The sequence below is a fragment of the Martes martes genome (genome assembly GCF_963455335.1).
Source record: "Martes martes genome assembly, chromosome: 13".
Lineage (NCBI taxonomy): Eukaryota > Metazoa > Chordata > Mammalia > Carnivora > Mustelidae > Martes > Martes martes.
Window position 1 is genome coordinate 70,696,887 of NC_137901.1, and position 21,728 is coordinate 70,718,614.

At 48.2% G+C, this 21,728-nt stretch overlaps 1 protein-coding gene across 3 annotated transcripts in view; it reads left to right on the plus strand.

Moving 5' to 3' along the window:
• AP1B1 (adaptor related protein complex 1 subunit beta 1) overlaps positions 1 to 21,728 on the plus strand; it is a 54,241-nt gene that overhangs the window by 10,874 nt on the left and 21,639 nt on the right. For all 3 annotated transcript variants that reach the window (XM_080820951.1, XM_080820952.1, XM_080820953.1), the window contains exons 2-9: positions 8,215 to 8,277; positions 11,460 to 11,565; positions 13,969 to 14,104; positions 14,859 to 15,104; positions 16,313 to 16,503; positions 17,298 to 17,519; positions 20,158 to 20,278; positions 20,737 to 20,832. In XM_080820951.1, the coding sequence (XP_080677077.1) occupies positions 8,241 to 8,277; positions 11,460 to 11,565; positions 13,969 to 14,104; positions 14,859 to 15,104; positions 16,313 to 16,503; positions 17,298 to 17,519; positions 20,158 to 20,278; positions 20,737 to 20,832 (1,155 nt within the window). In that variant the 5' untranslated portion in view covers positions 8,215 to 8,240. The remainder of the gene's footprint in view (positions 1 to 8,214; positions 8,278 to 11,459; positions 11,566 to 13,968; positions 14,105 to 14,858; positions 15,105 to 16,312; positions 16,504 to 17,297; positions 17,520 to 20,157; positions 20,279 to 20,736; positions 20,833 to 21,728) is intronic.

Here is a 21,728-nt window from a genome sequence, read left to right on the forward strand (position 1 = left end):
GGGATTTACCCTGCATCACACAGCTGTTGGTAGCAAAGCTAGATTCCTGGCAGCTGTCTGGAAGTTGGATCAGCCTTACTTTCAACTTTGTTGAAAGTTAGCCACGGAGGCTTATGTCCCTGTTCTGCCCCATTGTCACTCTCTGGTCTCATCAAGGAGTCCTCTTACCTTGATCTGTTATAGGCCCTGGCTATTTTAGCTTCTCTGGGAACCTGAGTCTTCATCCACAGTCAGTACGGAATCTGCTTCAGATTCTCTTTCTGCCCTCCCTCTGCTCATAGCTTTCTCTCTTCCAAATAAATAAATAAAATCTTAAAGAAAAAAAAGAATAAATTCTTAGAAGCCGAGTTACTGGGTCAAAGGGTCAGCACCTTTGCAATTCTGGTGGCTGTTGCCAAATTGGTGTAGAAGTTGTAGCAATTTAGACTCTCATTAGCATGACATCAGGGTATCTCTTTTCCCACATCAGCACCAACATGGAACGTCATCAGACTTTTGGGCTTTACCAGTCCAGTAGCTAATGGATGGTATTTCATTGTAGTATCAATTTCTCTTATTATTTCTCTTATATCTCTTAAAGCTTGAACCATCCATCTTCATTTTCTGTAACACACCACATCCTTTGCCATTCTCCTATTTTTAGGTACTTTTTATGTATTTTTAAAAAAAATTTATTTATCCATTTGTGTGAGAGAGAGAGAGCACGAGCAGGGGGAGGGGAAGAGGGAGAGGGAGAAGCAGGCTCCCTGGATGTAGGACTCGATCCCAGGACCCTGGGATCATGACCTAAGCTGAAGGCAGCCGCTTAACCCACTGAGCTATCCAGGAGTCCCATAGGTACTTTTTATGTATTAAGGAAAATAGGCTTCTGTCTGAGATGTGATGGAAATTTATGTGTGTGTCTATCATATGTCTTTTTTTAAAAGATTTTATTTATTTACTTGAGAGAGAGAGAGAATGAGAGAGAGCATGAGAAGAGAGGGAGAAGCAGACTCCCCACTGAGCAGGGAGCCCATGCAGGACCCAATCCCAGGACTCCAGGATCATGACCTGAGCCAAAGGCAGTCGCCCAACCAACTGAGCCACCAGTCACCCTTGTCTTTTGTTTTTTATTATGTTTTTGGCCATACAGGAAAAACTTAATTTTTATGTAATCAGACTCACAGATTTTTAAAGACTTCTTGATTTAATGTCATACTCAGAAAGGCTTTGTTTCCTCCGGATTATATAGTTTTCCATTTTTCTTCTTCAGCATTGAGTTAATTTTTTTTAAAAATTCAATTACTTGAATTTTTCAGTGGCTCAGTCAGTTAAGCATCTGCCTTCAGCCAAAGTCATGATCCCAGGGTCTCACAGAGCAGGGAGCCTGCTTCTCCCTCTTCCTCTGCCTGCTATTGCCCCTGCTTGTATGTGCATGGTCTCTCTGTCGAATAAAAAAAAAAATCTTAAAAAAAAATAGATAAAAATGAAAAAATTTTTAATATTTGTGTGACTTACACCAAGGGATATGTGAGCTCTTAAGTGTACCAGTCTGGCCAGAATCTGCATCAAGATGCAGATCATGGGGCGCCTGGGTGGCTCAGTGGGTTAAGCGTCTGCCTTCGGCTCAGGTCATGATCTCAGGGTCCTGGTATGGAGCCCCATGTGGGGCTCTCTGCTCAGCCGGGAGCCTGCTTCCTCCCCCCACCTCTGCCTGCCTCTCTGCCTACTTGTGGTCTCTCTCTCTGTCAAATAAATAAATAAAATCTTTTTTTTTTAATATTTTATTTATTTATTTGACAGATAGAGATTACAAGTAGACAGAGAGGCAGGCAGAGAGAGGAAGGGAAGCAGGCTCCCGGCTGAGCAGAGAGCCCGATGCGGGGCTTGATCCCAGGACTCTGGGATCATGACCCAAGCCGAAGGCAGAGGCTTTAACCCACTGAGCCACCCAAGCGCCCCAAATAAATAAAATCTTAAGAAAAAAAAAAAAAGATGCAGATCATTTCCATCACCACTAGAGTTCTTTTGTGCCCCATTCAGTCCTTCTCAGATGCATCCACTGATCTGACTTCTACCTCTTCTTCTTATCCTAGAATTTCATGTAAATGGAACCCCACAATATTTTTTTTTTGAAGATTTATTTATTTATTTCACAGACAGAGCACAAGCAGGGGGAGCAGCAGGGAGAGGGAGGAACAGGCTCTCCACTGAGCAGAGAGCCTGATGCTGGCCTAGATCCCAGGACCCTGGGACCACGACCTGAGCCAAAGGCAGATGCCTATCCCACTGAGCCACCCAGGGGCCCCGGAACTCCATGATGTTTATACTGTCAGCATGCTTTCATTCCCACATTGTCTCCTATCAGAAGAAATAAGTGAGCTAAGTAAAGAGCAAGTGCTGCTGTCCCATTTTCAAGAGAGGAATTCGATCATAGAGATGAAGTAAACCAACAGCAGTTCAGTATTCTTTCCTTTAAAATTATTATTGTTAGGGCACCTGCTGGCTCAGTTGGTAGAGTATGCAACTCTTCATCTCAGGGTTTTGAGTTCAAGCCCCACATTGGGCATGAACCCTATCTAAAAGATAAAAATGATAAAAATAAAATAATTATTGTTATCACTAGCAATTTTGAGGTCTTGGAGAAAAGTTGAAATATATTCAGTATTTATTTTCTTAATGTATTTTTTATAGATTTAAATTCAGTTTATTTGTTTAAAACACAGAGATTCTTTATCTCTTGTTCATAGAACTACATTTAGATACAAATTTAAAAAGTGTTGAGGACTTTATTTCCTTACGTCTAACTAACTCCAGTAGCTAAAATTCAAAGTCTTTAGCTGGGGATATTTTTATGATTTTTTTCCCCTTCCATTATCTTCCTAGGACCCCATTTTTCCACTCTTAGATTACATTACATCTTTGTCCTAGCCAGTGTGTCAGTGATTCTCACTAGGGGCTTCTTTATAATTCTAGAAAACATAAAACTACTCTATTTCCGGCTTATTACTCGGTTTCTTTACTTTAAGCCTAGTGGCAGGGGAAAGCAGGAGCATCAGTAGGATTTTTTTTTTTTTAAAGATTTTATTTATTTATTTGACAGACGGAGATCACAGGTAGGCAGAGAAGCAGGCAGAGAGTGAGGAAGGGAAGCAGGCTCCCCGCGGAGCAGATAGCCTGATGCAGAGAGGCAGGCAGAGAGGGAGAGGGGGAAGCAGGCGCCCTTTTTTTTTTTTTTTTTTTTTTTTAGTAAGATTAATAGGGGGTGCCTGGGTGGCTCAGTCGTTGGGCATCTTCCTTCGGCTCAGGTCATGATCCCAGGGTCCTGGGATTGAACCCTGCATCAGGCTCCCTGCGCGGCAAGAAGCCTGCTTCTCCCTCTCCCTCCCCCCTGCTTCTGTTCCCTCTCTCACTGTATCTCTCTCTGTCAAATAAATAAATAAAATCTTTTTTTAAAAAAAAATCTTTAAGGGGTACCTGGGTGGCTCAGTGGGTTAAAGCCTCTGCCTTCAGCTCAGGTCATGATCCCGAGGTCCTGGGATCGAGCCCCGCGTCGGGCTCCCTGCTTGGCGGGGAGCCTGCTTCCCCCTCTCCCTCTCTGCCTGCTCTCTGCCTACTTGTGATCTCTGTCTGTCAAATAAATAAAATTAAAAAATAAAAAAATAAAAATAAATCTTTAAAATAAAAATAAAGTAAGATTAATAGGGACTGGTCCTGGGATTATAAAATCAAAGTGGGAAGGTAGATTTAAATTAAGGACAGCATCAGTGGCTCATCAGAGACAAAACCAGTCCTTCCAGGTGTGGGTTTTAATTTAGACTCTCCCTCCCCCTGAGGCAATCCTTAGCCCGTAAATGCTGAAAGTGAGGAGTATCCCAGCCCAGAATGCTGTCTCCTTAGCAAAAGTGACTTATCACATTGGCCAGAGCAGTTTCCAGACCAAAAATTCCCCAATTGTTCCTTTTTAGAATGTGTCCCGTCACTTCCGAAGATGGAATCCAAACCCTAGGCTTTTTCTTGCCTGAACTGGTTGCATGCTTCCAGGTGTGGCTCATGTATACAATTAGATTCATCAAACAAGGTCTTAGCCCCTTTGGCCTCCATTAGTGGGCACGCAGTGTATGGCGATAGCCGAGCAGTGCCAGGGAAAGCATCCATCTTTCCTATGGCATCCTTTAAGTCTGATCCTTTAGACTGAACTGTAGGTTTTTTTTCACTCCTGCAGAGAGGATGAAACATCTCTTGCACTAACCAAGAGTAACTTCAGAGAAAGGACGCAGGAGATAGCCACCCGGGGCAGGTCACCCAGGTGCAGTTGATCTTCCACGGTGTAATGAGGTTTTTAAAATCTGTGCTCTGGGTGGCTTGGCAAAAGCATTTTCACTTCTCCCTAGTTCCCCTTCCTCCTCCACTTTAATTTCCTATATGTGAAACAGCTTCAGAAGGATACGATTTCTGCATCATCAGTCCCATTGGGCCCTCTGCAGAGGTATGTGAGATAGATACTGCAGAGAAAAGAAGCAGCCAGTGCTCACGCTGGGTAGCAGTGTAAGTTGTGAGCAGTTGCTTAGCATCTGTAAAAGGAAGAGTGTCATCAAAGCTTAACGCTATAGGTGTATCAGCAGCTGTGGTGGTCTAATTAGCTGACCCTGCTCTGTTGCTTTTTTAAATCTCCCCAAAAGAAGCTTCCCACCCTTTCTTCCACCTGGGCAGGTACATACATCTCAAATCTGTCCCCAGGAGGTTGTGTTCTGGGAATTTAGGACCCCCGGATATTGTATTGTGCCTGCAGATAAGGGCAAACCTCTGACAGCCTCCACTATTGGAGAAGGAATAATCTCTGGGCGGCATTGAAGTTAGACATCTAAGGTAGTTTTTTCCTTTTTTTTCCGCTTCGATTTCCTTCTAGGTTTAACAATAGAGGGGTTTATATGTTACTGTGATCCTTTTGGTTTAAAATTTTTAGCCCCTTTTGTTTTCTTGATCCCTCTTCTTAGGCTAAACTTATCTTTGAGAAATGGCGTACTTCTATTTTGGATACCCCTTCCAGTTGTGCTGTCACACCTATGACTCCTGAAGTCATACAGCCTTTTATTGTGTAGCAGACATCCTGTTATCTTGTTGATCTGCTCGTTCACAGCACTCCAGAAAGAACCTCTAGGTTGGGGAGATTTCTCTGAGAAAATGGCTCTATGTGTACTCAAAAGAAAATGATTTTCACTGTAAGTGAACTCCTTTAGGAAACAAATGCTGAAGAGTTATGTAACAGAGCTGTCAGCAAGCCGAGACTCCCCGGGATGGTCATTGGTCCCTTTTCATTTCTTTTAACAACTATCAACTCAACACTGGCCATGTGCAGAACCCTAGGCCAGTTACGAAGGGGGAGGATGGACAGAGCCATGGACTAGGCTAACGTGGGTTCTCCCTTTGTGGATCTGTCCACAGGCTTGACTCTTGCTGCCAGGCCCTGCAAGATAGAGTTCCTACCGTGGGTCTGTCATCATCAGACACAGCAGTCTCTTCTTTTTCCTGCATCTCCCACAGAAAAGTGCCATCATCCCTTTTCAACCTTGCAAAGCAAAGGAAAGTAAAATTGTGTCTTTTCCTTTGTACTGTTCTGTCAGTGAAGCCTTTATTCCTCTAGTCCAGTGGGATCCACAAAGGATTTAAGGCAGCCCCAAGACAGCACGTACTTGTTTCCCATTGATCACTGAGACAGAATCTATTGGGTGTCTCAGTTGGGGAACAGCCTCTTTGCCATCTTGCTGTGAATACCAGCTTAGTCTGGAGAATTCATTTGGGCTAGAGAGGAGCCATGTCAGTTTTGTTTCCAGAGACTTTTTTTTTTAAAGATTTTATTTATTTATTTGTCAGAGAGAGAGAGAGAGAGAGAGAGAGCACACACACAAGCAGGCAGAGTGCCAAACAGAGCAGGCAGAGGGAGAAGCAGGCTTCCGGATGAGCAAGGAGCCAGATTTAGGACTCGATCCCAGGACTCTGGGATCATGAGCTGAGCCGAAGGCAGCTCCTTAACCTACTGAGTCACTCAAGTGCCCTTCCAGAGACTTTTGGAATGATCCTTGACCTCTCACATCCGTCCCACCAGTAATCTCCATCTTGCTCCCACCTAGTAATGTATTGAAAGAAGATGTTAACAGGTTCTGTGGGGGTTTAAATTAATTAATTAGTTCCAAGGTTTTATTTAAATTCTAGTTAGCATACAGTGTAATATTGTTTTCAGGAGTAGAATTTAATGATTCATCGCTTACATATAACACCTAGTGCTCATCACAAGTGCCCTCGATGGGTTCTATGTTTCAGTCTCTTCAATGGAGGCAACAGAAGAGACAAAAGTGAGTTTTTCCATTCAAATGTCTGTTTTTTTGGATTGTTTGGTTTTCTGTACCATGTGAGACTACAGGTAGGACTGGGTAGTTATCATTGAAAGTCTTACGGTTTTTATGCTGAGTCCTTAGGCACTATCAGGGCTCGTCCTCCCTTTCAGATGGGAGAAGCAGAATTCCTTTGTTAATAGAATACAATTGCTGAGGTCAGGCAGCCTTGAGATGGTCTCTCAGTCTAACCATTTACAAGTCATGTGACTATGGGCAAGTTACTTAACCCTGAGCCTCAGTTTCCTCATCTGTAAAATATTCTTAAAACCAGCCACCTGATTAGTGGGATTAAATGAGATAATGTTTATAAACCCCCTGGCTGTAATAGGGACTCAGTAAATGTAACTTTTTTTTAAAGATTTTATTTATTTATTTGACAGAGAGATAGCGAGAACAAGTAGGCAGAGCGGCAGGCAGGGGGAGAGGAAGGAGCAGGTCCCAGGACTCTGGGATCATGACCTGAGCCAAAGGCAGATGCTTAACGACAGAGCCACCCAGGTGTTCCAGTAAGTGATAACTTCTTTAATGTTAGAACCACCCCTGGAGCCTCTGCCATGTATCCAGGGTACTCGGCCCCTGTGGAGCTTCTTTAATCTTTCATCAGTTGGTCAGGAGGAACTACTGAAGGTATGTACTGGATGCTCTGTAAACGGTGAATGAATGAAGGGGCCTTGGTACTTTCTTTGTTCTGTTGCCTTAGAACAGCACTTCACACTGTGACTTTTGCGCTGGGAGATGTCCCGAGAGATGCTTTGAGGAAACTGGACAGTTAGATTTGGGGAATGCTATAGAGTCTACAGTATGTAGATGGATTCTAGCCTTCTCTAGAGATGAATAGTGCATATCGCTATTAGAAAAGTTTGGAAAAGTTGGGGAGAGAAGAAACCTCCCTGGCTTTCCAAATTTGGCCTTTCCCAAGCTCATTTGACTATATGGGGTAATGATAGTACCTCCGTGAGGCTGTGATGAGGCTGTAATGGGGTAACTTGCACGAAGCACTTAGAACAGTGCTGGGTGGGGGCGCCTGGGTGGCTCAGTGGGTTAAAGCCTCTGCCTTCGGCTCGGGTAGTGATCTCAGAGTCCTGGGATCGAGCCCCGCATCGGGCTCTCTGCTTGGTGGGGAGCCTGCCTCCCTTCCTCTCTCTCTGCCTGCCTCTCTGCCTACCTGTGATCTCTGTCTGTCAAATAAATAAATAAAATCTTAAAAAAAAAAAAAAAAAAAGAACAGTGCTGGGTGGAGTAAGCACACAAAGGGTTGACTGTAACTAAGTGCTTTTTAATCTGTGGACTTTGCAGAGTATCTAGCCATTCCCTTATATATTTTTTAAGACTTTATTTATCCATTTGACAGAGAGAGAGCACAAGCAGGGGGAGCAGTAGACGGAGGGGGAGAAGCAGACTTCCCGTGGAGCAGGGAGCCTGATGCGGGGCTGCATTGCAGGACCCTGGGATCATGACCCGAGCCGAAGGCACACGCTCAACCGACTGAGCCACCCAGGTGCCCCATTATTAATGGGCATTTAAGTTATTTCCAATGGTGTATTGTTATGGACAGTGCTGTAGGAAAACCCTACCATCTGTACCTGTATTTCTGTGGGAGAGAGTCCTACAAGTAGAACTGCTGGGTCAAAGGATATGCACATTCAAAAATTTGGTGGATCCCTCAGAATTACCTTCCAAGAGCTGATCAGCTATTATTTAACAGCTCATTTGCCACATAGAGAGATAAGAAGCTATCTTCCCATACCACGTGTGTGCTGGATCCTGCCTTCGTCCTGTGCCCCGTGACTGAAAATGGAGCTGACACAACAGAAAGTCACCCCTCTCTTCTGTCTTGCAGAGTCCGGCCACAGATAAGGGACCAAAATGACTGACTCAAAGTATTTCACCACGACCAAGAAAGGTACTCTTTGTTTCATTGTGGGGTCCTGTCCTACCCTTTCCTGGCTCCATCCTTCTGCCTTCTCCCTGCCAGGGTGGGCTTTGGGGGCAGGGGTGGCGGCCTGGGAGCAAGTGATGGAAATTACCCAGAGCATCTTTAACCTTGTGGATCCAGAACATTGAAGAGTTGATGGTATGAGAAATTGACTACTACTTTTTAGAACCCAGGAAGGGAAGAACATTAGCTCCAAATGGAGAGGGGGGCAGCCCCCTTTTGTTCTGAATGGCCTAACTTTTTAAATATGTTTTTTCCTGGAGTAAAGAAAGCACACAATCCTATCAGTAACCCCACAGTGTCGTGTGTGTGTATGTCTGGTCTTTATCCACAGGCACATGTTTTACATGGTCAGAGTCAGATTTTATATCCTGTTTTTCATTTGACATTATCTTAAATATTTCCCCACAGTTGTAACTACTCAGTGTTAGTCTGCTGAGTTGGTGCACTGAAATTTGCTCAGCTCGTCTTCTGTTGTAGGGCATTGTGGTTGTTTCTGCTTTCTGGGAAGCAGAGGTGGTTGTAGTGGCTGATAAATGTGCTTTAACCCTGTAAGCGTCTTCCTGACCAGCCCTCCCTCCTCCCTCCTTCCTTCCTTCCAAGCGAGATCGACACAGGCCTGCTGACCAGATGAAAAGAGGCTATTGAGGCAGCTGAACCAGGACCTACAATCTCCTCTTCCTCCTCTTATTGAGCAGCACATCTTTATTGTTCCAGCTTTCTTGCAGTTAAGCAGAGAAGACAGTCTGTTAAATAGTAATCACACTAAAGGTGGTGGGTGCTATGGTAAGGGAAGCGCAGGGGGCCTTGGGCAGACCTTGGGTGGAGCTAGCTGGTTAAGAAGGGGAAGGGTAGAGGGGCGCCTGGGTGGCTCAGTGAGTTAAAGCCTCTGCCTTCGGCTCAGGTCATGATCCCAGGGTCCTGGGATGGAGCCCCACGTGGGGCTCTCTGCTCAGCGGGGAGCCTGCTTCCCTTCCTCTCTCTCTGCCTGCCTCTCTCCTTACTTGTGATCTCTATCTGTCAAATAAATAAATTTAAAAAAAAAAAAAAAGAAGAAGGGGAAGGGTAGAAAGGGGAGCAGAGCACTTACTCTGCCCAGGGTATGCCCAGGGAAAGGAAGGCACCTGGGCACAAGTTACTGAAGAGTGTAATAGAAGGAGAGTTGGAGAGTGCAGGACTGGAAGGGGTGAACCTGGTGCTAAGTGAGTTGAGGTGTCAGTGGTGGGGTTTTTGTGGGTTTTCTTTTGAGGAGAATGTCTGTAGAGGGATGCCTGAGTCCAAATCAGACATCGGTGATGGTTTTAAGCAAGAGAAAATCCAAGTCAGTTTCTAGTAAAGAATTGAAAAGGGTGAAGATTGGGGGGAGGCAAAGGGACCAGTACCACAGCTCCCATGAGAGATGATGGTGTCTGAGCTGGGGGAGAGGGGTGGGGTAGGGTGTAGCATTGTGGGTAGAGTAAATCGGATGCTTTATATGAGATTGAGGATGTAGGCTTGGTGAATGATTTGATTTGGGGCCCATTAGAGGAAAGAGACATTTTGGAAACAGGCAGATCCCAGGTTTACCTCATCAGTCTTAGAACTGAAGTGACTCCCATCAATTGATGGTCAGTTGTATTGAATCTGACCAAACACTTTGGGCAAAGCCCTGCAACAGGACCCAGGGTCAAAGTCATCATGGTCTGTTAGATCTTGCAGCAGGGAGACATGGCTTCCTCAGTCTCTTGGAGGGGAAGGGCATGTGTTCCTCTAGTCCTGCAGAAGTCAAGAGTCTGAACTGCAAGGTCTGCAGATTCCTCTTGGCTCTGTTGAGCAATATCCTCACGATGGTCTTGCCCTGGGCCGTACTGTGTGATTGTTCTTAATTAACTTTGTTTGCTCTCTGTCATCTCAAGTTCTTTCCCAACACATTGTTCAGTCATGATAAAAACCTGCAAGTTTTCTTTTTCTCACTGTAAATCCATCTAGAACTTCCTCAGCACTTCCTCCCCTACAGGACAGTCTTTGCTTTATTCCCACCCCAAATAACTTGAGAGGGAAGCTGGGGACCCTTTCTGTAAAAGAGTAATCCAAGCCAAGGGTCCCATGGCAAATTAATAACAGTAGCAGTCACCTTTAATGCAGGCCACTGAGTGCCAGGCACTGAGATGAGCATTTTACAACTGAGTGTTAAATGAGAGAATTCACTGCCCCAGTTAAGGTAGAGAGAGTACAGATGAAACCAGTTCAGAGAAGCAAAGTGATATCCTTTGTTGGCATGAGCATATGGGCTTTGAAGCTGACAGATGTGAATTTGAGTCTTGGCCCTACCTGCTACTAACAGTGCGTTCTTGGGCAAGTCACAGCCTCCATTTGTTCATCTGTAAAATGGGAGGAAATGCAGAGTTGTCATGAGGATGAAATGAGAAATGGGGGAAAGTGTGGCACCTGCCTTAGAAAAAGGCTCAGGAAATCCTGGCGGCTCCTGTTTTGAGGGCAGGAGGCCTGTCTCATTCCAAAGTCTGCCCTTGTAACCTGTCATTGGGGTTATCTGGGCCCTGAACAACCCTATTTTCTTATTTGTTTTTTCCAGATCATCAAGTTCTTAAGAAAAGCATATTATGTGCTCAGGCCCTCGTGGGGCAGCTGAATTCCCATTTTCAGAGCTGAGCAACCACTTGTGGCTCAGGAAGTGAAACCCTGAGTGTGCTGTTTTAACTGGAGGTTCTAGGAAAACAGGAAAAGCCAAGTGTGGGAATCAAGCAAATCCTACCCTCTCCCTTCACATCTTCAGTCCCCAGATTCCATCACACACCGCCTTGAGGGCTTCGGTTGAGAGTGGTAGCTGAGGAGAATTTTGCTTTCCTCTCAATGTTTTTAACTGCTTGCTGAGCAGGACCTGTTCTCACACTTTTTGTCTGCCTCAGATCTTTTTTGCTTTTGTAGTTCCCTCTGTTCAGTCCAGCATGGCCTCCACACTGCCCTCCTCAGAGCTGTCCCCCTCTGCTACCTCTGTCACTGAGGCCAAGGACCTAACGCGGCCCTCAGCTGGCAGCACAGGGTGTCTTTACCTATCTCTCCCCTCCCCTCCCATTCTTCTGGAATTTGGGGACTGGGAATGGCCCCCTGGCAGGGTGGGGGTGATCACTCATGCCTGCCTCCTTTTTTAGGGGAGATCTTCGAGCTGAAGGCAGAGCTCAACAGTGACAAGAAGGAGAAGAAGAAGGAGGCGGTAAAGAAAGTGATTGCATCAATGACCGTGGGCAAAGATGTCAGGTGTGCAGGCGTAGGCTGGGTGGCAGCTGGAGCGGGGCTCCGTGGGTCTAGTTCACATCGCTCCTTGACGGTATCTCTAGGCACCCGTGTCTCCCCTTGCTATGGCTCCCTTCACGAGCCACCTTTCCACTCAGAAGGTTTCGTTTACATAGGGGTCCTGTGCTCAGATGCAGCGGAGCGAGTAGTGAAGTGGGCAAGGTCAAAAAGGCAGGAACCCTGTCAGAAATTCCAGAGGTTTGCTGCCAGCTGGGGAAACCGAACCCAGTAATGGGCAGGTGTGGCTTTTTAAAAGAATAAGAAATCTAGATTTTTTCATTTTGAATCTTATTTTTAAGACTGCCAGATGATATTAAACAAACATTGCAGTGACACTGACACACACCTGCGGATGGGATTCATCAGATCTGTTGCCAGTTCACAGCCTCTGGTTTGCATCTGACCACCAGAGCAGCATTGCCACCTCTCTGTTGCTCACGCTCTACCCCTGTGTAGACTGTCCCTTTCCCCTTTTCCATTTACAAGCTTGTTGCCCATCTCTGAAAACCCATTCAAGGTCTCCCTGTTGCCTTCCCTCGTCACTCCAGCCCACTGCCCTGAATGTGCAGCATTTGTTCTATGTTCCTGTCACCTGGCACTAATTCTAGACTGTCTTTTTCTGATGTGTACTTGTGTTCACCTGTCCACCATGTCATAAAGTCCCCAACGACAGGGACTAGATTTTGTAACAACCTAACAGTTGCATAATATTTGAGAGTATGCAGAAAACTTTCAGATATGTTTTCCAGCAGTTCCTTACAATTCCCACATTGTACCTAACAATGTGTTTACTGCCAAAGAAACCAGATAAAGAAGGGGTATAGGGACTGCCCCCAGTCACGTGGTTCATAGCAGAACTAGGACACAAGCCCAGCCCTTCTGAAATCCAAATCCAAGGTGTTTCCATGCATACCCCCTCCTCTGTGCCTGCATGGTGCCCAGCTCTATGCCTCATAGGCCTGGGCGCTGGTGTGGGGCAGCTCCTCATCTGGATTGTACTTCTCCAGACTTCTCCATGGATTGCCCTGTCCTCTTGCCACCTCAGCAAGGGACCTCCTGACAGCACCACAGCAGAGACAGTTCTGCAGAGAGACCTGCTGTAGACAGAGTGGCAAAAGGATCAGGCGTCCGCTGGAGAACTGGGCCTCCTCCCAAGTCACATCCTTTCCGGACAAAGCCACTCTTCTTCAAATAGAACACCACTGTCACCTCCTCACAGAGGAAGCATCTTTATTCTTCTGTCTCAAGTGAACTTGTTGTGCTGATGTGGCAGGCCCATCAGTGGTTCCTCCCCCACCGCCTTTCTTCCTGGTTCTTCATCTTCCAAGGTGATGCGTCAATGTCAGCATCAACTGGGTTCCTTCCTAAGAGAGCCCAGGGAGCTCACTTTGACCTCTTGAGTCTCTTTTACCATGTCTTTGACCATTAAGTCACAAGACTTGAGAGGGGAGGTGAAGATTCCAGAGAGAGAAAATTGACCTCTAAGCATATTTCACATCTCAACGGTGTTAGGACTCTGGGGTTCCATGTTGGGAAGGGTTCCACCCAGAATAACAGCAGTCATGAGCACAGGTTTTAGAGCCAGACCTGGCTCCTCAGGCAAGTTATTTGACATTTATGAGCCTCAATATTGTTTTCTGTAAAATGAGGATAACACACTGGCTTCTTGGGGCTGTTAATTGAGATCATGTATATAAAACCCTTAGTGCTAAGCCCAGCTATATAGTACATGCTCTGTACATGCTGGGCTAGTTTTTAGTGGGCAGCTGAGCTGGCCCTTGTGGTGAAAGGAGCATGGCCCATCCCTGCTTCCCTACAGCCTTCTGGAACCAGCAGCCCAAATATAAGGGAGCCACATTAAGTATGAGGGAAAGAAAAATTTGTTTTCATTTACTCAGCACCTCTCAGATCTCAAGGACCAGATACCTGAAATAAGTTGCCTTCTTTAATTATCACAAGGGCCCTGTGTAATGGGGTTTTGCTGCACCTTTCCTGCATTGAGCAAACTGAGACATGGTGGGGGATGAAGGAATTTTCCCAATTTCATATAGCTAGCAGGCGGCAGAGCTGGATTTGAGCCAGGTCTGATGGGCTGTAGAGTTGTATATGAATGAACTCTGTAAAAAGAACAGAGGACTTTGCTTTTCAAATCACCTTTTGGGTTACATTGCTACCCATAAGTGTTCATGGTAACAGAGCATAGCTGATGTCTTCCCTTTTACTAGGAAGTCCTGTTATTTTTTCTCCCCTCTTTCCCATCCACTGTCCCTATTTCCCCACCCCACCCCCAAACCACCCATTAACTCTCTGAAAAATCTTCTTCCTTTCTTCAGCCTTACCTACACTCATGCCATTTTGACTTTCCAGTGCCCTCTTCCCCGACGTGGTGAACTGTATGCAGACAGACAACCTGGAGCTGAAGAAGCTGGTGTATTTGTATTTGATGAACTACGCCAAGAGTCAGCCCGACATGGCCATCATGGCTGTCAACACCTTTGTGAAGGTGAGTAGGAGCTTGGTCGGAGGAAGGGCATGGGTGTTCACTGCCCCATCTTTCCTCTGTCTCGGGGTGGGAGACTATGGCCCTGAGTAAAAACACTCAGGGTCCTTTCCAGTCGCTCTGACTCCCAGCCTGAGGGCCTCCTAGTCCTCCAGCAGAGGGCTCCCACTCTCTCAGAAAATCAGTTGCTACAGACCCTGCTAACTCATTCCGAGTGAGGTAGCCTAAGGCCTGTGTTGATCCCCATGTCCCCCCTGGGATGCACCATTGTCCTGCATCCTTTGCCAGGGCAGGATTCAGCAAGCATCTGAGAGCTTCTATGTTCGCCTTCTAGACTTTGCCCCTTTCTGTGTTTTCCATCCAGGTTAAGGTGCAAACAGCTACTTGAATTGTCAGTTCTGTGTACCTTTAGAACTTTCCTAACTCCCCTCACCCTGTCGATGCTCAGATACAGGCACATGAGGGGTTCTGTGGGTTATGGTGCCGGATGAATGTGGGTCTGAATCATGGCTCTGCTATGTGACTGGGTGAGCTCCCAGTCTCCCTGGGGGCCTCGGCTGCTTCACCTGTAAAACAGAAACAGTACTGAATGCCTGCTGTGAGAATTAGAGTCAACAATACACAAAGCCCCAGCACAGTATCTGGCAAATGCTAGACGCCTGTACATGGCACTTTTGGTGCTGTCGGCCACAGTTGGTGGGTTGTCTGATATTGCTGAGCCTGCCCCTGTCCCTGGCCAATGGCTCATTCCCCTCAGGATTGTGAGGATCCCAATCCCCTGATCCGGGCCCTGGCTGTGCGGACCATGGGCTGCATCCGCGTTGACAAGATCACAGAGTACCTGTGTGAGCCACTCCGGAAGTGCCTGAAGGATGAGGACCCATACGTGCGCAAAACAGCAGCTGTGTGTGTCGCCAAGCTGCATGACATCAACGCCCAGCTGGTAGAGGACCAGGGCTTCCTGGACACCCTTAAAGACCTCATCTCTGACTCGAACCCCATGGTAAGCCGTTGCCGCCCACCATGCCACTTCCACCACCTCCTGGGTTGCTTGGGAATACCTTGGCTTCCTCCTCCACCAGGCACTCCCCAGTTCCTGAAAGTCAGAGCCTTGCTGGGTGGGCTAATTGTCCTCGTGCCTATGGTGGTTCAGACACCATCTTTGGAGGGAGTTAGAACTGGATTCCCCGCTTTGCGCCCTCTCTAACACGAGCTATACGTTCTTTGGTGGGATGCCTAACCTTCCAGAGCCCTCTTTTTTTCATTAGTAAGATGGATCTAACTCTCCGTGGCTGGCAGGAGTGCTGTGAGGCTTAAGCTGTGAAGGTAACACAGTGGGCATGCAACAAAGACTAGTGTGCTCCTTCACTTTCCAGTCACTGTCATTGTCACTGTCTTCTCACCGAGATCATCAGTGGGCTCTGAATGTGAGGTACTTTTCCCTCTCCCCACATCTTTGGGGTTGCAGGGCTGCAGAGGGTCATCCTTGAAGTAGCATAGCCTGGAGGGCAGGGCCTCAGGATGTCGCTGGGAGGGGAGCTCCTCTTTTCCCACGTGATAACAGTTTGGAGGGCAATTCACCAGCCTCTGTTTAAAGTGAAATGCACAGACCCCTCAGCCCAGCCATCCCACTCTGTCCTATGGAAACACTGACCAGGACCCTGAGTGGCCAATACAGGATTGGCCGTTGGAGTACTGTCTGTTATAGGGAAAAGTTGAAAACCCTGCAGAACACACATAAAAACAGCTGCTCTGGTAGAAATGGGTGGAGTTCCCAAGGCTTCACCTGACATCCCCTCTGGACTCCAGCCCCCGTCTGTTCCCGTGGCCTGCAGAGCTCTGCAAGAATCTTCTAGCTCCAAGAAGCACACTTGACATTCCCTGAAGTGAGCTCTTATAGCCAGTAGGCAGGGGCTGTGTGTTAGGTAGCTAGGAGTATTTTCTGTTGCCACGGATTTGGAGCTGGATCTTTCTTTTGTTTGTCCTCTTCCCCCCCCCCCCCCACTGGGGAAGGGGCCCTTAACATTCATTCTGGTTTACAGCTGAGTTAGTAGGGTGAGTGCTCAGAATGGGTCTCCATGCTGCAGGCCCTACCCATCGGATCCTGTCATTTCAGGATATTCAACCTCTGACCTGCCAGCATGATTAGTCCCAATGTCCCTTGGCCCGAGTAACGCCCCCAGCCTATATCCCTTCTACCCTCTCAAACAGGTGGTGGCAAACGCAGTGGCTGCCCTCTCAGAGATTGCTGAGTCTCACCCCAGCAGCAACCTGCTTGATCTGAACCCGCAGTCCATTAATAAGCTGCTTACAGCCCTGAATGAGTGCACTGAGTGGGGCCAGATCTTCATCCTGGACTGCCTGGCCAACTATACACCCAAGGATGACCGGGAGGCCCAGAGGTGAGCAGGCTGCTCCTTGCTTGCCAACCCAGTGGGACCTGGTCCTTGGAGAGCTCCAGCCATGAGCTGGGCCTCAGACCTCTGCTGGGCCCTTTGCCAGGGCCTTGCCCCAGAGACCATCCTCAAGGGAAGCCAGAGCCAGGCAGTCACTTCTCTGCTCAGCATGGTACAGACAGAACAGAAGCCAGAGTCCGATCTGGTTGTTGACAAGAGACCCCAGTCACCTTGGGCTGAGTAAAGGAGGTGGATAGCACCAGAGTCACCATTCGTTGGATTCTTCCTGGGTGGCTGGGGCTCTGCCGAGTGCTTCCTATCCATTAGATGCTCCTTAAAGCACCTCTGTGAAAGCTGCCCCATCCTTGCCCACATTTTACAGGTAAGGAAAGACTGGTTTAGAAGGCGGATGAACTCATGCAGGTCACCCGGCTGGGACTCCCTGACCTTTGGTCATAACCAACAGAATACCTTGCCCCTTTTGAATGCCCTTCCAGCGGGGGGGAGGTGGGGGGAGGGCCTTGATACTGACCCAGTATTTATTAACTACTGTACATGGTGCTTAGGGCTTTATATGCATTGTCTCATGCAAGCCTTCAGCAACCCTGGGAAGATGGCACCATCATCTCTGTCTTCTAGAAGAGAAAACTGAGACTTAGAGTGGTTTTAACCTGTTGGGGTCAATTAGCACCAAAAGCAGAATCTAGGTTTTCTTACAGAAAACATGCTCTCTCAATAACTAAAAACAGGGTGTTACCCTTGTCTTTCTCTCCTATTTTCCCCCTTGGAATGGACCCCAGCATCTGCGAGCGGGTCACCCCCAGGCTCTCCCATGCCAACTCTGCTGTGGTGCTGTCTGCTGTGAAGGTGCTGATGAAGTTCATGGAGATGTTGTCCAAGGACCTGGACTACTATGGCACGCTGCTCAAGAAGCTGGCCCCGCCCCTGGTCACGCTGCTGTCAGCGGAGCCGGAGCTGCAGTACGTGGCCCTGCGCAACATCAACCTCATCGTGCAGAAAAGGTATCCGGATTGCCACGTGCACGCACGGTGCCCCTGGTGTGGCGGGGAGGAGGGATGGGTCCTCCTGGGAGCAGGACACTAAAGGGAAAGTGACCCGTCGCCGTGTAGGAAGTCTCAGGAGCTTAACCCAGAAGTCTTAACCACAGGCAGCTTTGTCCCCCGGGGGACATTTGGAAATGTCTGGAGACATTTTTGGTTGTCCAACTTTGGGGGTGCTACTGGCACCTCATGGGCAGAGGCCAAGGGTGCTGCCCAACATCCCACAGCACGCAGGACAGCCTTCACCCCCAGAGACCGTCCTGCCCAAACTGTCAATAGTGCTGAGGGTGAGAAACCGTGGCTTAGCCTGCCAAGGTAGCAGATGAGGTAAAGAGCAGCGTCGTGCTTCTTAACCGCAAACAAGGGATGGCTCCACAGTCCACAGAACCTCCTGAAGCAGGGTGTAAGATTCTGTGTGTGTATTTTTCCTCAGGACTATAGCATTAGTCAAATTCTCTGAGGTCAGAGGACTCCAGAGTGGTGAGGTGCGGCGGACTTCTCATTGGCCTTGGACCTGAGGAGGAGTATAAGAGAGACATTCAGATGCCCGTATCTGGCGGCACCGGGGTGGATAAGTCAGTTAAGCACCTGACGCTTGATCTCAGTTCAGGTCTTGATCTCAGGGTCGTGAGTTCAAGCCCCGCATTGGGCTCCACACTGGGCATAGACCCTACTTTAAAAAAAAAAAAAAAAAAGGGAAGCCCATTTCTACTGGCCCCATGGGAACAGCCACAGCTATAAGCCACTGCTCCTAAGAGAAGGTGCCTGATACCCAGGATGGGTAGAGTTGAAAAACAGCAGTGTCAGTCTGAGGGGCCCAGGATAGGAGGGGTTCTCTGGAACAGTCCAGAAAACAGAGTGGGGCTGGTCTCTGGAGTTTTCCTCCCAGCCTTTTTGGTCAGATGGCTCGCTCAGCAACCAACTCCCCCTTGCTGGGCGCAGAGAACAGGGCCTCTTGTAGACATTCTTTCTTGGAAGACGGCACTTCTCCCTGTCCTTGTAGCATCATTCTGGTTCTTAGGGCACTCCTGGGGGCCCAGAAATTTCAGTGGAGTCCTAGCAGTTGTGAAGGTTTGGGAGGTAAATTTGGGAAAGCTTTTTGAGTGCCTAAGCAGAGCCATGAGACTAGGGATTCATTCGTGGTTGCGGGTGGGATTTAATAAGGTGTAGTGACCTGTAGATCCCGATCAGTGCAAAGGGCTCCCTGTGCTATATTTAACATGGCAAATCTCTTAAGAAGTTGACCGTGTTGCCCAGGCACCATCTGGCCCAGTCCCCACATGGTTGGGCAGCTTTTGCCGGGTCCTGATTGCAGAAACCATGTCTCCCCCGCCCCCCGGCTTGGGAACTTGTCTCCCCCACCAGGCACAGCAAAGGCTCCTTGCTTTGCCGGGACCTCCCTGCAGCTTGCACGGCAGCACTGAGTCCTGCCCAAGTAGGATCTCTCCTTTTTCTCTGCTGTGTCTTCTCCCCTCCTCACCGCCTACCCTCATTCTTTTCCTTTCTTCAGTTCTAGAAAGGGCAGAGAAGCAGGAGTTGAGGGTGATGACTCTCGATTCCACCCTTATTAGCACTAGATGTGTGACCTGGTGCAAGGCCCTCCACCTTCAGCTTTCCTCATCTAAGAAAAACGAGGTAGACGGTACCAGCCACGGAAGGAGCAGCAACACTGGTGACAGCACCACATAGCAGGTGCCTTCCCTGAGGCAGGCCTCGATCCTACTAGCTGCTTCTCATCCTAACTCTTACGACAGCCCTGTGATGTAGACATCTTTTGGGGTCCCCGGTACAACTCCCACGCTCAGAGATTCACTAGAAGGGCTCGTGGGAGTCAGCATATAGTTGTTTTCACGGCTTAGATTTAGTATGGCTATAGTAACACAGGTAGAGTCGAGGAATCCATGTACAGGCTTCCTTATGGACCGTCCTCCCCATGAAGGGGGTCACACAGAGCGCAGTCATCCCCAAGCAGCAAGGTGCAACAACATGTGTGTAATTTTTCTGCCCAGGGATGCGTATTGGAGACTCTCAGCACCCTGGGTTTTTATTGGGGGCTGATCACATAGTCACCTTCCAGAATTTCAGACTCCTAGAAGGAAAGCAGATACTCAACTTAGATCATACAAACAGTTTAGGCATAGTTAGCCACCTTTATCATTTAGGGAACAGTGAGAACACTCCCGAAAACAGAGTTCCCAGATGCCAGGCCTTTCTAAGACTGGAGACTGAGCCCTCCAGTGATAACACTTCCTACATGGTGTCATTCTAATTGCATGAGTGAGGAAGCAGAGGCCTGAGGTCACAAGCTGGGACTGGCATGGAGGTCTGATTCCCATGCCCGTTACCTGCTGCCTGCTCCCTCTCAAATATGAACACTGTCTTGACCGTATTCCCTCTTCCCATCCTGGGATATGGTTGGACATACAATGGCAAGTCCGTGGACCCTCGCCCAGGAATGTTCAGCCATGGCAGTGACTGCCTTCACAGGTGTCAGGATCTACCTCGGACCCCAGAAATGCCCCAGTAAACATGGAAGGGGTTTTCTCACAGGGCTTATGCTTTGCTTTTTGCTCTTTGGACAATCCTATCTTGCCACCAGGCCTGAGATCCTGAAGCACGAAATGAAGGTCTTCTTTGTGAAATACAATGACCCCATCTACGTGAAGCTGGAGAAGCTGGACATCATGATCCGTCTGGCCTCCCAGGCCAACATCGCCCAGGTCAGCAGAGGGCTGTATCCAGGGCCATGAGCTTTGGTGTTGGGCAGCAACACTACCACCAAGCTGTGGTCTCTGAGCGGCCTGACAGTTCATCTCGCGAGGAGTGCTTAGCACAGGGCTCTGTAAGCAAGCACTCAACAAATCTTAACTGATATTTTTATGATTAAAGCCTTTGTTCTCTCTACTATTACTTATTATCCATCCACTGAAAAGTAGTAGTTAGGTAGCCGTGCTAGCTAGCTCAGCCTAAACAGATGTTGTCCAGTCCTGCTAACTAGTTCTTCCTTGATTTCCTCTTGGGGCACCTGATAGCTCTCTCCTTCCCTTGGCCCTTCTTCCTTGAGCAGGAGGCAGAATCCCATCCTTCTAGGGGTCTGTGCGTACCCATTGTCCAGGCATGTTGGTTACCCTGGGAGATCCACTCCTCCCCAACCTCATCTTCTCTGTTTGGGCCACAGGTCCTGGCGGAGCTGAAAGAGTATGCAACAGAGGTGGATGTGGACTTCGTACGGAAGGCTGTGCGAGCCATTGGGCGCTGTGCCATCAAGGTGGAGGTGAGGCTCTGGGACTCTGTCCTGTGTAGGGGGAGAGGGAGGAAAAGGAAGCTGAAACCAGGAAACCAGTCTGATTCTAGCAGAATATGCCGGCTACTCCTGCTCCAGGAAGGCCTGAGAGTCACCGCTAGAGGCCCCGAGGCACCCATTTTGCAGATCTGATTGGGTTCCTTTTCTCTCTGTGATCACTTTAGGCCTTCAAGTTGTTGCAGATGAAAAAACCCACCTGTAACCATGGGTTCTCCTGCAGCCCCAGCTGCTGGTGGCCCTGGTAGACTTAGCTTTCACTTCATGGGGTTTTGGAGCAGGGTTCTCTGCCTGCTGAACATTTTAGCAATAATCATGATTTAGCTGTCCATATGGCCTTTTGTCCAAGCTCCCAAGGCTATCCAGACCCCTGTGTCCTGGCATTTCATCCCTCCTATTCCCTGCCTATGGTGACATTCCTTGACCACTGAGCTGACTTTCTTTTAAGTTAGTCCACTGAGGACTGGGAGATCCTCGGACAGCTGGTCACCCCAGCCCAGCCCCTTGAGGCATTTTCCCCTTATGATGGCATCCTGAGAATCTCTCCCACAAGGGCCTTAGAGCAGCATACTGGAATAAGGGGTGGGGAGTGGTGGTCCAAGTAGAGACTTTCTGGTTTTGGTCATAGGGACCCATTTTGGGAAACTAGTAGAAGTGAAGTGGTGCTGGGCTGAAGCACAGTCACTGCCCTCAAGGTTTGGCCTAGAGGCACTTCAGATATCCTCCCCACTCTCAGGAGCTCTCCTGGCCTTCTCGGTCTAATTCTGTCTCTCTGCATCTCTGCCATCCCCAGGCTGTCCTTTTGTACTCATTCTCTCGCTTGTTATCTGGGGAGAGTGTTCTCTTGTTTTCCCTCTGAGGCAAGGAAG